The 15737-nt window shown below is 44.6% G+C and overlaps 1 protein-coding gene across 1 annotated transcript in view; it reads right to left on the bottom strand.

The window, feature by feature from the left end:
* Positions 1 to 3607: 3607 nt before the first annotated feature.
* Positions 3608 to 15737, bottom strand: part of LOC134345702 (uncharacterized) — a 127348-nt gene continuing 115218 nt past the window's right edge. Inside the window, exon 8 of the mRNA XM_063046798.1 lies at positions 3608 to 4285. Coding sequence (XP_062902868.1) covers position 4285 — 1 coding nt within the window. The 3' untranslated portion in view covers positions 3608 to 4284. The remainder of the gene's footprint in view (positions 4286 to 15737) is intronic.

Below are 15737 nucleotides of genomic sequence, written 5' to 3'. Positions count from 1 at the left end.
TATTCTGGTGGGGAGATGTTTTTCAAATTCTGGGATTTATGTGATTATTGGACTGTAGTTTATATTACTCTCCTTCAGTTTTCTGTTTTTTCTTTCTTGTTTCCGATTGGCAGGTTAGGGTTATGGGTGGGCAATGTGTTGGTTTTGTCGAGGGAGGGGTTGGGATTTGGGATCTGATTTTCTTGTTTGTTTTTTGTGTCTAGGCGATCTGTTGGTTTTTGTGTGTGGGACAGGGGGTTGGGATTTGGTGCTGTTGGCACTGTTATTTTTTGCCTGGGAGGGGTTTAGGGGTTTGATATTGTTGTTACTGTTTTTATTGCGAGGGAGGGGTTGGGAGATTTGGGGTTTTTGATGTTCTGGCTGCTGTCTTCGGAGTGGCCAATCTGTTGGTTTTTGTGTGAGGGAGGGGCTGGGGGATTTGGGGTTCGGTGTTCCAGCTGCTGTTTTCTGTGTGTTCAATCTACTACATTTTTTGTGTGAGCAAGGGGTGGTGGGTTTCAGGTTTGCGAGTGTTATTCCTTTTCTTTTTCATGCGGGGATGGGGGTTGATGTCTTTTCTTTCAACAACACATGTGGTTTTTCTGTACTTCATGGCTATCTGAAGGAGATGAATAGCAGATTTGTATTATACATGCATACTTTGACACTAAAAATGAACCTTTGAACCTTACTATCACACTCCTCAATGCCTACCATTCACCATGTAAGACCTAACCTGGTGGGTCTTACCAAACTACAACACCTCACACTTGTCTGCATTAAATTCCATCTTCCACTTTTCAGATTCGGCTGCAAGCTCTGATAGTCTACCTTACTGTCCATGCACCCCATTCTTGGTGCCAACTGCAAAATTTGCTGATCCAGATCATTGATATAGATAACAAACAACAAAGGACTCCACTAGTCACCAATCTCCAGGCAAAGAAGCAGCCATTCACTACCACTCTAAGGCAATGTCTAATCCAATTTACTACCTCATCTTGAAAGGCAAGCGATTGAACCTTCCTGACCAACCTCCCGTGCGGGACCTTGTCAAATGGCTTGCTAAAGTCCATGTAGACAACATCCACTGCCTTGCCTTCATCAGCTTTCTTGGTTACTTCCTTGAAAAACTCTATAATATTGGTTCAACACGACCTACCACACACAAAGCCATGCTGAGTGTATTTACTCAGTCCCTGTCTATCCAACTACCCATATATCTGATTGATTAGAATACATTCCAATAACTTTCCCACTACTGATGTCAGGCTCACTGGCTTATAATTTCCTGGTTTATTTTTAAAGCCTTTCTTAAACAGTGGAACAACATTAGCTATCCTCCAATCCTCTAGAATCACACCTGTCGCTAACAATGAATTAAATATCTCTGCTAGGGGTCCTGCAATTTCTGCATTTGTCTTCCACAGGGTCTGAGAGAACACCTTGTCAGGCCATGGGGAATTATCCACCCTAATTTGCCTCAGGAGAGCAAACACCTCCTCCTCTATAATCTCTATAAGTTCCATGATCTTGCTGCTGCTTTGCCCCACTTCTAAAGACTCTGCGTCTCTACGCGACTCCCTTGTCCATTCGTCCCCCCCATCCCTCCCCACTGATCTCCCTCCTGGCACTTATCCTTGTAAGCGGAACAAGTGCTACACATGCCCTTACACTTCCTCCCTTACCACCATTCAGGGCCCCAGATAGTCCTTCCAGGTGAGGCGACACTTCACCTGTGAGTCAACTGGGGTGATATACTGCGTCCGGTGCTCCCGATATGGCCTTTTATATATTGGCGAGAACCGACGCAGACTGAGAGATCGTTTTGCTGAACATCTACGCTCTGTCTGCCAGAGAAAGCAGGATCTCCCAGTGGCTACACATTTTAATTCCATGTCCCATTCCAATTCTGATATGTCTACCCACGGCCTCCTGTACTGTAAAGATAAAGCCACACTCAAGTTGGAGGAACAACACCTTATATTCCGTCTGGGTAGACTCCAACCTGATGGCATGAACATCGACTTCTCTAACATCCGCTAATGCCCCACCTCCCCCTCGTACCCCATCCGTTATTTTTTTATATACACACATTCTTTCTCTCTCTTTCTTCTTTTTCTCCCTCTGTCCCTCTGACTATACCCCTTGCCCATCCGCTGGGTTCCCCCCCCTTTTCCTTCGCCCTGGGCCTCCTGTCCCATGATCCTCTCATATCCCTTTTGCCAATCACCTGTCCAGCTCTTGGCTCCATCCCTCCCCCTCCTGTCGTCCCTTATCATTTTGGATCTCCCCCTCCCCCTCCCCCTTTCAAATCTCTTACTAGCTCTTCCTTCAGTTAGTCCTGACGAAGGGTCTCGGCCTGAAACGTCGACTGTAGCTCTTCCTAGAGATGCTGCCTGGCCTGCTGCGTTCACCAGCAACTTTGATGTGTGTTCCCTAAAACTGTTATCTTTACCTTTTATTATGACAAGCAAGTACAAGCTTTGTACTCTCAAAATTTTAGTTTTGAAGGCCTCCACTTACCAAGTATACCTTTGCTAGAAAACAACCTGTCCCAATCCACACTTGACAGATCCTTTCTGATACCATCGACATTGGCCTTTCTTCATTTTAGAATCTCAACCTGTGGACCAGACCTGTCTCTTTGCATTTTTACTTTGAAACTGATGGCATTGTGATCACTAGATGCAAAGTATTCCCCCACACAAACTTTCGTCACCTGCCCTGTCTCATTCCGTAATAGTAAATCAAGTATCAAACATTCTCTCATTGGAACTTCTACAAACTGATTAAGGAAAGTTTCCTGAACACACTTGACAAACTTTACCCCATCTAGTCCTTTTACAGTAACAGAGTCTCAGTCAATGTGTGGAAAGTTAAAATCATCCACAACAACAGCCTTATGTTTCTTGCAACAGTCTGCGATCTCTCTACAAATTTGTTTCTCTAGTTCCCACAGCCTGTTGGATGATCTATAATATAGCCCTACTAACATGATCATACCTTTCTTATTTCTCAGTTCCACCCATAAAGCCTCACTAGGCAAGTTCTCCAGTCCTGACTGAACACTGCTGTCACATTTTCCCTGATTAGTCACATCTGAAACAATGGAACCCCAGAATACTGAGCTGCCAGTACTATCCCTCTTGCAACCTGCAACCAACTCCCACTAATGGCTACACGCATCATAATTCCATGTGTTTATCCATGCCCTAAGCTCATCTGCCTTGCCTACGATACTTCTTGCATTGAAATATACGCAGCTCAGGACATTATTTGCACAATGCTCAATATTTTGATTCTTGACTTTGTCTGAGGTCTTAACAACAGCTGTCTCCACAACCTCCCCACTATTTGTTCTGGCACTCAGGTTCCCATCCCCACTTCTACTCTAGTTTAAACCCTCACACCCTCACACTTGTGCAGACCTAGCAAACCTTCCTGCTAGGATAGTGGTCCCCCTCTAGTTCAGGTACAAGCTGTCTCATCCGTACAGGTCCCACCTTCCTGGAAGACAGCCCAATGATCCAATAATCTGACATCCTCCCTCCTGCACCAACTCCTTGGTCACGTGTTAAACTTCATCCAGTGTTTTGTGTGTTGCTCATAACAAATTTGTTGTGATTAAACTTTAGTTCATTTTTGCTTTTTTTATTTTTCAAATAAAGCATTATACAATTAAACTACCACAAATGTACCAAAAATCCATTCAACTAACACCAGTTAATTTTTCAGAGATTAAATGCTCTCAAGGTTGAGAATATTTTGTACTGCTCTCAACTTGTATCAACTCCAAGTCATTGTTCTTCACACATTTTAATCCCCCCCACCCCCAGTAAGACCAATGGAAAATTTAAAGCCTGCATTTGCTGGGCTTTTATTTGAACTTATTTTTAAAACATGCTCGTCATAATTCACTTGATCATTTATTTTGTCCTGCTACCACTTACTTTCTGCCTTTTCCAAATACCTTGAATCTTCCCATTTATTTTTACAAATGTGTAAATATGAATGAATTTACAAGGTACTTTCTCTATTAATTGTATCCTGACTTAAAATAACTTGTAAGTACCAAGCTGCTGACAATAAGATACAAACAAATCCTGGTTCAAATATAAATTCATTGGTATGAATTCATCGTACTGTTTTCTATTTCTTGATTTATTTAAAAAATGGAAATTTCAATTTAATTTTATATCAACACATGTCATTCCACTTTAATCAGAGGTCAGAAAATGCACACAGAAGACAGGGATGTGTAGGAGGATTTTCCACACTTTGGACTCTTCGTATTGGTTACAATCTGCAAATTTAAAATAATAGAAATTCATTCTTCAATTTGAGGAAAAGAAAAAAAACTATCATTTCAGAATGATAAGTATAAATAATAATGTTCATTGCAGCTTAATCTATTAAACTTTTGCTCATAGGACTTGATGATGAAGTGCAGGATATATTTTCCTCAAGAGTGGTTTTACAGGATAGTCAATGATTTCATACGGGTGAGTGAAAGTATGTTTGTCTTTGAGCCTTCCCTGCTAGTAAGATCAACATTCCTGACAGGACTCAGAAAATTTCAGTCAACCGATCTTTGTAATTATCTTACAACTCTGATTTCTAATCGTCATCCAAACTTCTGGTGGAAGTAACTTCCCAAAAATTATACGTGACATCGTGTCATAACCTTTCCTGATCCTTTATCCATAAATCTTGCCATGATCCCAGCTTCAACCACTGACACAAAGCATTTCATGGCCCCTGGATAAAACAGTGCATCTCACTTTCCAACCTAAATCTTTTACTTTACTCTCCATCCTCATGGTCCAGGCAGAGAAAACACTAGATGCAGTTTATTTCTACCTACCTTTTCCTGTATTTTCTAATTTTTAACAATATCAAACCATTCCTGTTCTAACTTTTAAAATGGTCCAACTTTTCTTTCTTGCTTCCCATGCACCAATCAGCATCCTGGTGAACCTGTACAAAGTACTCTCCATTGTCTTTCCTGTGGTATAGCGCCTCACTTTACACTTAAATGTGAAAGCAAATTATTCACATGATTCCACCTGCTTACGGTAGTCTAGGGGATAAACAGATGTAACTGTCTCTCCACCCTTTGAAGTATAGTTCCTGAAAATTCGGCTTCATTCACAGAAGTCATGAGAGCTGATTTCACTATCCGTCCTCTTAAAATGAAATGGCCCACAAACAAAATCAATGAAATGTTACTTTTAAAATGACTTCTGCAGCTTGCACATCAGAACCTACAAGCAATGGAGCATACACAGGAACCAGAGGACTGAAAAAATGTACATGTTATGGAATGAAGGGAAAGACAAAATATCTCTACATGATAGACCACATGCCTCGCTTTCAGTCATTGAATAGAATGAGTCAAGGTCGGGATTGTACAGTAGACAACCTGCAGAGGATCCTACTGAATTGCTTGTTACCATTCACTCCTGTAAGTCTCAAATTCATTCTCTATAGATCTGGTTGTGAAGAAAGTATCTCTTTGAAAACAAGGAACTTCCTTCATGAACTATTATTCAAAGCAGCAAGTACAGAAAATTAATGCATTTTATGTTGCTCCAGATTTTCTGAACTTCCTTTAATTCTCCCATTAATAAACTCCATTAATTAATTTTCTGAACTGCATGAGGCGCCACATTACACAGTGGTTAGCGCAACACTTTATAGCTCGGGGCACTGGAGTTCAGAGTTCAATTCCTGTGTCCTCAGTCAGCAAGTTTGTATGTGCCTTCCCATGTGTGTATCTGGGTTTCCTCCCACAGTCCAGAGATGTGCCAGTTAGTAGGTAAATTGGCCATTATAACTTGTCCTGTGATTAGGCTGCAGTCAAATTGGCGGGTTGCTGGGTGGTGCGGCAAGAAGGGCCACAAGGGCCTATTCCGCACTGTATCTCTAAATAAATAATAAAAATAATTTAATTGAATCAAAGGAATCATTAGCATTCAGGCACTGATGCTGAAGATCCTCCCAATGTATTTCAGACTTCCTTGCAAGGAACACAACTGGGAAAATATTAACATAAGCCTTGCTTACCTAAATTGGGAGCCAGCTATTACCTGAGCTGGTTAAATATACATAAATCTTTATCTTACCTGTGATAACTTTCTCTGAGAAAATATCTAAAATAATTTATCAAATATTATAAGTGACCATTTTGGTTCAATCAAACCACATTGGTAGAGAAACAGAATGACTCTTGTTCCTAATGTAAGCAACAGTAGGAGAGAGGGGGACAGGGATATACAAGTGTCAAGTAGGGGGCAGAGATATACAAGTACCAGTGGGGGGTGGGGGGGTGGAATAGAGATATACAACTGCCAAGGGAAACAGAGATATACCAGTGCCGGTGGGGCGGGGGAACAGAGATATACCAGTGCCGGGGTGGGGGTGGTGGGAACAGAGATATACCAGTGCCGGGAGGGGGTGGGGGGTGGGAACAGAGATATACCAGTGCCGGTGGGGGGGGGGAACAGAGATATACCAGTGCTGGGGGGGGGGAACAGAGATATACCAGTGCCGGGGTGGGGGTGGTGGGAACAGAGATATACCAGTGCCGGGGGGGGTGGGGGGGGTGGGAACAGAGATATACCAGTGCCGGTCGGGGGGGGAACAGAGATATACCAGTGCCGGGGGGGTGGTGGTGGGAACAGAGATATACCAGTGCCGGTGGGGGGGGGGGGAACAGAGATATACCAGTGCCGGGGGGGTGGTGGTGGGAACAGAGATATACCAGTGCCGGGGGGGGGGCGGGGTGGTGGGAACAGAGATATACCAGTGCTGGGGGGGGGGGACAGAGATATACCAGTGCCGGTGGGGGGGGGGAACAGAGATATACCAGTGCTGGGGGGGGGGGAACAGAGATATACCAGTGCCGGTGGGGGGGGGAACAGAGATATACCAGTGCCGGGGGGGGTGGGGTGGTGGGAACAGAGATATACCAGTGCCGGTGTGGGGGGGGACAGAGATATACCAGTGCCAGGGAGACAGTGATATACAAGGTGGGGGGCAGAGATATGCAAAGTGCGGGGGGGGGGGAGCAGTTATACAAGTGCCGGGGAGACAGAAACAGAGATATATAAGCTGGGGGCGGGGGAAACCAGATATAAAAGTGCAGGGGGGGCAGAGATATAAAAGGTGGGGGGGACAGATATACAAGTGCTTGGGAGGGGGGAACAGATATACAAGTGCCGGGGGAGGGACAGAAATATACAAGAGTTATCCTCTGGTTGGCGGAACTGGTACTCACACTTAATAACTTCTCTTTTGGCTCTTCCCACTTTCTTCAGACCAAGGGTGTAGCTATGGGCACTCACATGGCCCCGAGCTATGCCTGCCTCTTCGTTGGTTTTGTGGAACAGTCTGTGCTCCAAACCTATTCTGGTACTGTTACCCAACTTCTCCTTCGGTACATTGATGACTGCATTGGTGCTGCTTCCTGCACCCATGCTGAGCTCGTCAATTTCATTGACTTTACTTCAAACTTCCACCCAGCCCTCAGATTCACTTGGTCCATCTCGGACACTTCGCTCCCCTTTCTCGATCTCTTGGTCTCCATCTCTGGAGACAGACTGTCCACTGACATCTTCTACAAGCCCATTGACTCTCATAACTACCTCGACTATACCTCTCCCCACCCTGCCACATGCAAAAATGCCACTCCCTATTCCCAGTTCCTCCGCCTCCGCCACATCTGCTCCCAGGATGAGGCTTTCCATTCCAGGACATCTCAAATGTTCTCTTTCTTTAAGGATCGTAGTTTCCCTTCTGCTGCCATCAATGATGCCCTCACCCGCATCTCCTCCATTTCCCACACTTAGGCCCTCACCCCATCCTCCCTCCATCACAACAGGGACAGAGTTCCCCTTGTCCTCATCTACCACCCCACCAGCCTTGGGATCCAGCACATTATCCTCCGCAACTTCCGCCACCTTCAACAAGACCCCAGAACTAAGCACATCTTTCCCTCTCCAGCCCTCTCCACTTTCCACAGGGATCATTCCCTCCGCAACTCCCTGGTCCACACGTCCCTCCCCACGGATCTCCCATCTGGCACTTATCCCTGTAAGCGTAAGTGCTACACCTGTCCCTATACCTCCTCTCTTGCCACCATTCAGGGCCCCAAACAGTCCTTTCAAGTGAGGCAACACTTCACTTGTGAGTCTGTTGGGGTCATCTATTGCATCTGGTGCTCCTGGTGCGGCCTCTTCTACATCGGTGAAACCCGATGCAGATTGGGGGACCGCTCCGTCGGCCACAACAGACAGGATCTCCCAGTTACCACCCACTTCAACTCTGCTTCACATACCCATTCGGATACGTCCATACATGGCCTCCTCTACTGCCACGATGAGGCCAAACTCAGGTTGGAGGAGCAACACCTCATATACCGTCTAGGCAGTCTCCAGACCCTTGGTATGAACATAGAATTCTTCAACTTCCGGTAATTCCCTCCCCCTCCCTTCCCCTATCCCTATGTCACTCTGCCTCCTCCCCCAGCTGCCTATCACCTCCCTCATGGTTCCACCTCCTTCTACTACCCATTGTGTTTTCCCCTATTCTTTCTTCACCTTTCCTGCCTATCACCTCCCTGCTTCCCCTCCCCCACCCCTTTATCTTTCCCCTTACTGGTTTTTCACCTGGAACCTACCGGCCTTCTCCTTCCCACTCTCCCCCACCTTCTTTATAGGGCATCTGCCCCTTCCCTCTGCAGTCTTGACGAAGGGTTCCGGCCTGAAACGTCGACTGATCGTTTCCACAGATGCTGCCTGACCTGCTGAGTTCCTCCAGCATGTTGTGAGTGTTGCTTTGACCCCAGCATCTGCAGAGTATTTTGTGTTTGAGATATACAAATGCCGGGGGGGGGGGGGAACAGATCTACAAGTGCCGGGGGGGGGGGGGACGGGACAGATATACAAGTGCCGGGGAGGGGGAGCAGATATACAAGTGCAGGGGGGACAGATATACAAGTGCCAGGGGGACAGAGATATACAAGTGACGGGGAGGGGGAGCAGATATACAAGTGCCGGGGGGACAGAGATATACAAGTGACAGGGAGGGGGAGCAGATATACAAGTGCCGGGGGGACAGAGATATACAAGTGATGGGGGGGGGGTGGAACAGTACCGGGAGGGAACAGCGGGGGGGGGGCGGAGGGGACAGAGATATACAAGTGCTTTGGGGGTGGGGAACAGTGCCTGGAGGGGACAGATATACAAGTGCTGGGGGGGGAACAGATATACAAGTGCCGGGGGGACAGAGATATACAAGTGCCGGGGAGGGGACAGAGGTATACAAGTGTGGGGGGGGGAACAGATATACAAGTGCCAGGGGAGGGGTCAGAGATATACAAGTGCCGGGGGAGGGGACAGATATAGAAGTGCTGGGGGCGGGGGAGACAGATATATAAGTGCCGGGTTTTTTTTCCCTCAGCATCACCTAATGGGTCTTTAGCAGACCCAATAAAACTTCAAATAATGTCATCATAAGTTCATAATGAGTTTTCAACTGAAACATTTTAAAACCACCATTAATTTAAATTCAAATACACTAAAGTATACAAGTAAAATCCAGACTTGTTAACTATTATGTGAAACAAATAATTGTTAAATATTGTTTCTGTTAATAAAATGTTAGATTAATGCATAGATTTATGTTTCACATCTGACAGTGCATACCACCAGGCTCAGGGAGAGCTTCTATGCTGCTGTATTATCCACATGAAAGCAAGCTTATTGTCTGCCTGTCCTCCACTTTCTTTGCAGTGGTAGCACTATATTTCTCATTCTGTTACTTTGACTTTCCCTTGTACTACCTCAATGTACTGAGGTAAAGAAATGATCTGTGTGGACCTCAATACACACACCTCAGTACATCTTACCATAATAAATCAATTACCAAATATATCTGTGCCAGATATCATTTATTCCCCTGCAATAAAAACAGAAAACTCTGAAGGTACTTGGCAGACCATTTCCTTAGGGATGTCATAGCCGGGGGGGGGGGGGGGGTGGGAGCAGTGGGGATAATCTCCCACCACCTATTAAATGCTCCTAATGGTGTATGCCTCAAATAGCCTCTGACAACCAAGTCCAACTCCTGGCCTTCACGTGTGGCTTAGCTACTAAGCCCAGTGGAAACATTCTTACTAACAGAAGTGGCAAAGGTGGGTTACTTGTGCCTGAAAACCAGTCGCTCTTCAGCCATGGTTGGCAGCTCATCTAGAAGGAAAACGCTGATCTCAAACCTCTGCTGCCTTGTGGCTATACCCCCTCATGGGGAAAGTTTCAGAAGTAAACCCCAAGGAAAAATCCAGTGCTGGAGTCCCGAAGGCTGTCCAATGTTGAGTACAACACTGTTTGGCCATTCCTGTGGCGGTGATAGTACCATACTGTATCAGTCTCTGCCGTTCCTTTGGATTTATCAGCTGCATGGAGAGGGTTAGCCTGCTGCATGAGCAACAGCTTGTGCTTCATAATGCACTGTCCTGGCTTGCGTATCATGTAGACAGATAGGACTCATATCGTTGGTGGACCTCGACTGACGGAAGGCCTCAGAAAGAAGACTCGGCAGATCCGGTAACATCAGCAAAGAGAAGAACAACAGTCACAATGGAAGTGAAACTGCATTCTCTTTCCTGTGTTTGACATAAGAATAGGAGCAGATTATTCAACCTTACTGCCCACAAAGGTGACCTGTCCCTCCACTCCATCTACTTGCCTTTGCTATTTATCCTTTCCTTAAAAAGTTCAGTCAATTTTAGCCCTCTCATAGAGATAAGCTGTGTAGATACTTTGCCTCATTTACTACTAAAGTAGAAAATATCATGGTCACACTAATCAAGTCAAGTTCAGGTTCAAGTGTACTGTCATCTGACTAAATGTACGTACAACCAAATAAAACAACATTCCTCTGGACCGCAGTGCACCCACAAAAGATACATCACACACTGTAGTAGTATAAAAAGGTTAATAAAATATTGTTCTAAATGCATGCAGTGTGCAGCATAGATAAACAGTTAACAGCAAACAGCTTGTTGTCTTAGTGACAAGACTTCGGTGGTGGCAGGGTATTCATTAATCTCACAGCTGGAGGGAAGAAACCGTTACGCAGTCTAACATTCTGAGTCCTGATGTTCCTGTACCTCCTTTTTGATGGTAGTGGGTCAAAGAGATTGAAGGATGGGTGGTAGGGGTCCTCAGCAATGGATTTGGTCTTTCGCAACAATGCCCCCAGTACGTCACAAATAGTGGGGAGGGAGATACTGGTGAGCCTCTTGGCAGTTTTTACTTTCCTCTTTAGGGTCCTTGCAGCTTCTGTACCACACAATGATGCAGCCCGACTGGACCCTCTCAATGGTGCTGCTGTAGAAAGTTGTTAGAGTGAGGGTGGGGAGCTTTGCAGGACTCAATCTCCTCAGGAAATGTAGACACTGTTGTGTTTCTTAACTAATGAGGAGGTGTTGTGGGTCCAGGTTAGATTGATTGTTATGGGAACACCAAGGAACTTTGTGCTTTTCACTCTCTCCACAGCAAAGCCATCGATGTGCAATGGAGCATGGTTGACCTGCACCTTCCAGAAGTCCACAATCATCTCTTCTGTCTTGTCCACATTGAGACTCAGGTTGTTGTTCTCACACTATCTGATAAATCTCTCTACTTCCTCTCCGTATGCTGACTCATCATTGTTGTTGGTGAGGCCAACCACTGTTGTGTCATCAGCGAACTTGATGATGCAGTTTGAGCATGATCTGGCAGTGCAGTCGTGAACAGCAGTGGACTGAGCACACAGCCCTGGGGGGCACCAGTGCTCAGCATGATGCAGCTCGAGGTATTGCTGCCAACTCGAACTGACTGGATTTTTCCATCATGAAGTCCAAATCCAGTTACAGAGAGGGGTGTTGAGGGCCAATCAGAATAGTTTACCCACCAGTCACTGAGTGATGATCATGTTAAATGCTGAGGTGAGATCAATGAACAATATTCTGGCATATGAGGCATCATTTTCTAGGTGGGACAGGATGGAGTGGAGGGCCGAGGCTAATGCATCATTAGTCAACCAGTTTGAGCAGTAGGCAAACTGGAAAGAGTTCAGTGTAGCTGGAAGGTGGGATTTTACACAATCCATTACCAGCCACTCAAAGCACTTCATGATTGTTGAAGTCAGTGCCACTGGGTGGTTAGGCTAGTTAGGCTCATTTAGGCTAGTTACTGTCACTCTTTTGGGCATTGGAATAATAGTGGCTACCTTGACGCCTGTAAGGAGAGTGGAGTATTTCAAAGAGATATTAAAAATTTCCATTAAGACCTCTTTTAGCTGGGACACACAGTCCCTCAGCACCTGACCAGGTATGTATGTTGTCCAGCCCTGCAGCTTTGCCTGGGCTTACCCTGGCTAGGATACTCCTCACCTCGGCTGTGGCCAGACAGAGTGCCTGTTCCTCGGGGGGAGAGGGGGCTTTCCTCGATGCCACATTATGCCTTGTATTAAATCATGCATAGAAGGCATTCAGTCTATCAGGAAAGGATGCGTTACTGTCGTTGACATGCAGGGTGAGCTTGTAATCTGTTACCGTTTGTATACCCTGCCACATGTGCCATGTATCCCTGGTGTCACAAAAGGTGTCTGTGAGTACTCGCGCTTTTTCTTCCTAATGGTATGGGATTATAGCTGAGTCAATTTCATTAGAATTATCTGCATGAACAATTTCCTGAAATATTACTGTAAGACGTGATGGTCCTCCAAGAACCGGTTAAGAATTAACATGCACTTAGATTCAGTACTATGGCAGGAATGAATGATGGATTTGTCCAGACTGTTCAAACAATAGATATATCAAAACTTTAAAATAACTTTTTCTGGACATAGATCATACTAATATTTGTTTCATAGGTCCTCATTGCCAAAGCATTCCTAAACTCAGGAGTTAGAAAATTACTTTCTCGTCTCCTTTAAAAGTAAATTACTAGACAACTCAAAAGAAATACAGTAACTATAGGTGTTCTTCCTGAATTAGTCAGTTCACCATTCTGACCAGCAACCAACAATTTAATTGGTCTTTGTTAACAGTCTGCATGTGATTAAATGTGTGTTGCTACTTCATCAATGCTTTAACACAACTATCTCAAAGAGTATTTAGAAGTACAAAGACCAAAGAAAAGTTTTTTAAGCTCTCTCATTGTTGGATTACATTGGAAGGATCCTATGCAAAAACATAAATAATGATGGTATTGAGCAACCCAATTACTCTTTGAGGAATCTATCACTAAACCTTTTTAGGGCAAATGAAAATGCATGAGCTGCAGATATTTTAAAAATGCCTATTAACCCAGTTTGTGGAACTGGGTTAACCACATTGACATCCGGTCAAGATGGCGCCTGCGTACAATGCTCCTTCGGTCGACATCTTCTGGATAGATCATGATAGCATATATTCCACTTCTTTAATGTCTTTTACATTCTTTTTTTCATCTTGAATGTGATTCTGGAACCGTTGGAGCCTGTGATTTGCAGCTTGGAGATCATTTGAGTGTTTCAGTACTCCAGAGTCTCCAGGAGGATTCTGGGGGGTAGGGGCAGCATACAGGAACCTCATGACTGCAAGCCGACGTACGACTCCATTTCGCCGATTAAAGTGACAGCGGAGACTGAAGTGCAAACTACCTGCCTTTTTGTCATTGGTGAGATTGTTCTGCTGTGGAGAAGGAGAATGTTGCCCAAATTTTCTGTGTTTTGGATGTGGACTTTTTCATTCTTATGGTTTTTTTTGTATTCTGTGTTTTTCGTCTAGTCTTTCTTGTTTTTTTGTGTGAGGGAGAGGGGAATTTTGGGGGTTGGTGTGCCTGTTCCATTTTTGTTGTTATTTTTGTGGGGAAGAGGGATTTCGGGGTAATGATCATGCTGCCTTTCTTTTCTTTTTTGGTTTCATGGCCATCTGAAGAAGAATTTCAGAGTTGTATACTTGGATAACAAAATGAACCTTTGAACCAATGAATCCAATTTACCAGCTTACCAAAATAATCTGTGGAGTATCAACTTCCACCATCTCCAAAGGGATCCTATCATCAAACATATCTTTACCTCTCCCCCCTCTCCGCTTTCTACAGGGATCACTCCCTCCCCACTAATCTCCCTCCCAGAATTCATCCCTGCAAATGGCCAAAGTGCTACACTTGCCCATTCACTTCCTCCCTCACCTTCACTCAGGGCCCCAAACAGTCCTTCCAGGTGAGGAAACACTTCACCTGCGAATCTACTGGGGTCGGCTATGCTGTCTGGTGTTCCTGAAGCAGCGTCTTACAATGAGGCCCATTGTAAATTGGCGGACCACTTCATCGAGCACCTTCGCTCCATTTGCCAAAAGCGGTGGGCCAAACATTTTAATTCCCATTTCCATTCCTGTTCCGACACATTGGTCCATGGCCTCCTTGTGCCACAATGAGTTCTCCCGGAGAAGCAACACCTTATATTCTGTATGGGTAGCCTCCAACCTGATGGCATGAATATCGATTTCTCTTTATAGTTAAAATAAAATTCCCTCCCCCTCCCCTCTTCTTCTATTCCCCACTCTGGCCTGTTACTTCTTCTCACCTGCCTATCGCCTCCCCCTGGAAGCTTCCTTCCTCTTCAGCCCTTTACCCTTCCTGCTCACCTATCACCTTATAGCTATCCACCTTCCCCTCCCCCCACCTTTTTTCTGGCATCTTCCCTCTTCCTTTCCAGTCCTGAAGAAGGGTCTCCGCCCAAAATGTTCAACTGTTTATTTACTTCTGTAGATGCTGACTGAACTGTTTTGTACGTTTTGCTCTGGATTTCCAGCTTTTGCAGAATTTCTCATGTTTATGATCTATGGGGTATGTACAATTTTATAAGAATATAAATGATGGAGACTCAATTACACTCTACTCAATGATGGTCTAGAGAGACAGCTCTGAGAACCAAGAGCTAGTCTAATGTTGGCGGCTGGATAATTTTTATAAATAGTAATTGTGGACGTAATTAGTTATTCCCTAGATTAATAAATAGACACTCAAAAAATCTGCCATTTCTGTCCTTTTGAGTTGTCTAAGACATACACACTTAAAGGAGGCAGAAGTATAATCTTCTAACTCTGAATTTAAGAATACGTTGGGGAGGTGCGGTCTTTCATTTAAAACATTAATTTGGTCTTGTCCAGAAAAAATAATTTTAAAATTTTGAATATCTGGGGTTAGAGCAGATGTAGGAAATCTGAAGTAAAAATTGAAAATGTTGGAAACAATCAACAGATCAGGAAGCATTTGTAGAGAGAGAAATATTTCTCTTCAGTTAATATTTCACTTCAGTGACCTTAACCAGAAATCACTTCCTTCACTGTCTGCAGATAAATACTTCTCTGAAGTGTTCTTTGCAATGATGATATTGTTTTTCTCTCTACGGATGCTACCCGGTCTGCAAAGTACCTTTAAGAATTTTCTGTTTTATTTCAGATCGATGAACGATCCCTGGCATAGATATACTAAAGGCAAATCAAATCTCATTCAAAAAACTGTGTTCATCAGCAATATAATGCACACTTTACTTTCAGCAGGTATGAAGTACAGTGAGGACTTTGTTTATTGACAGTGATGAATGGACAAAGCAAGAGCAGAGCACATTTAGGGAGATTTTCCAGCGGTACATTGGTCATGATGCGGCAGTAAGGGATGGCAAGGATGGAGGAGAACTGTCAAGGATGAATGAAAGAA

The sequence above is a fragment of the Mobula hypostoma genome, chromosome 4, assembly GCF_963921235.1.
Source record: "Mobula hypostoma chromosome 4, sMobHyp1.1, whole genome shotgun sequence".
NCBI lineage: Eukaryota > Metazoa > Chordata > Chondrichthyes > Myliobatiformes > Myliobatidae > Mobula > Mobula hypostoma.
Note: the sequence above shows the minus strand (reverse complement) of the source record. Positions and strands in the feature narration are given on the sequence as shown.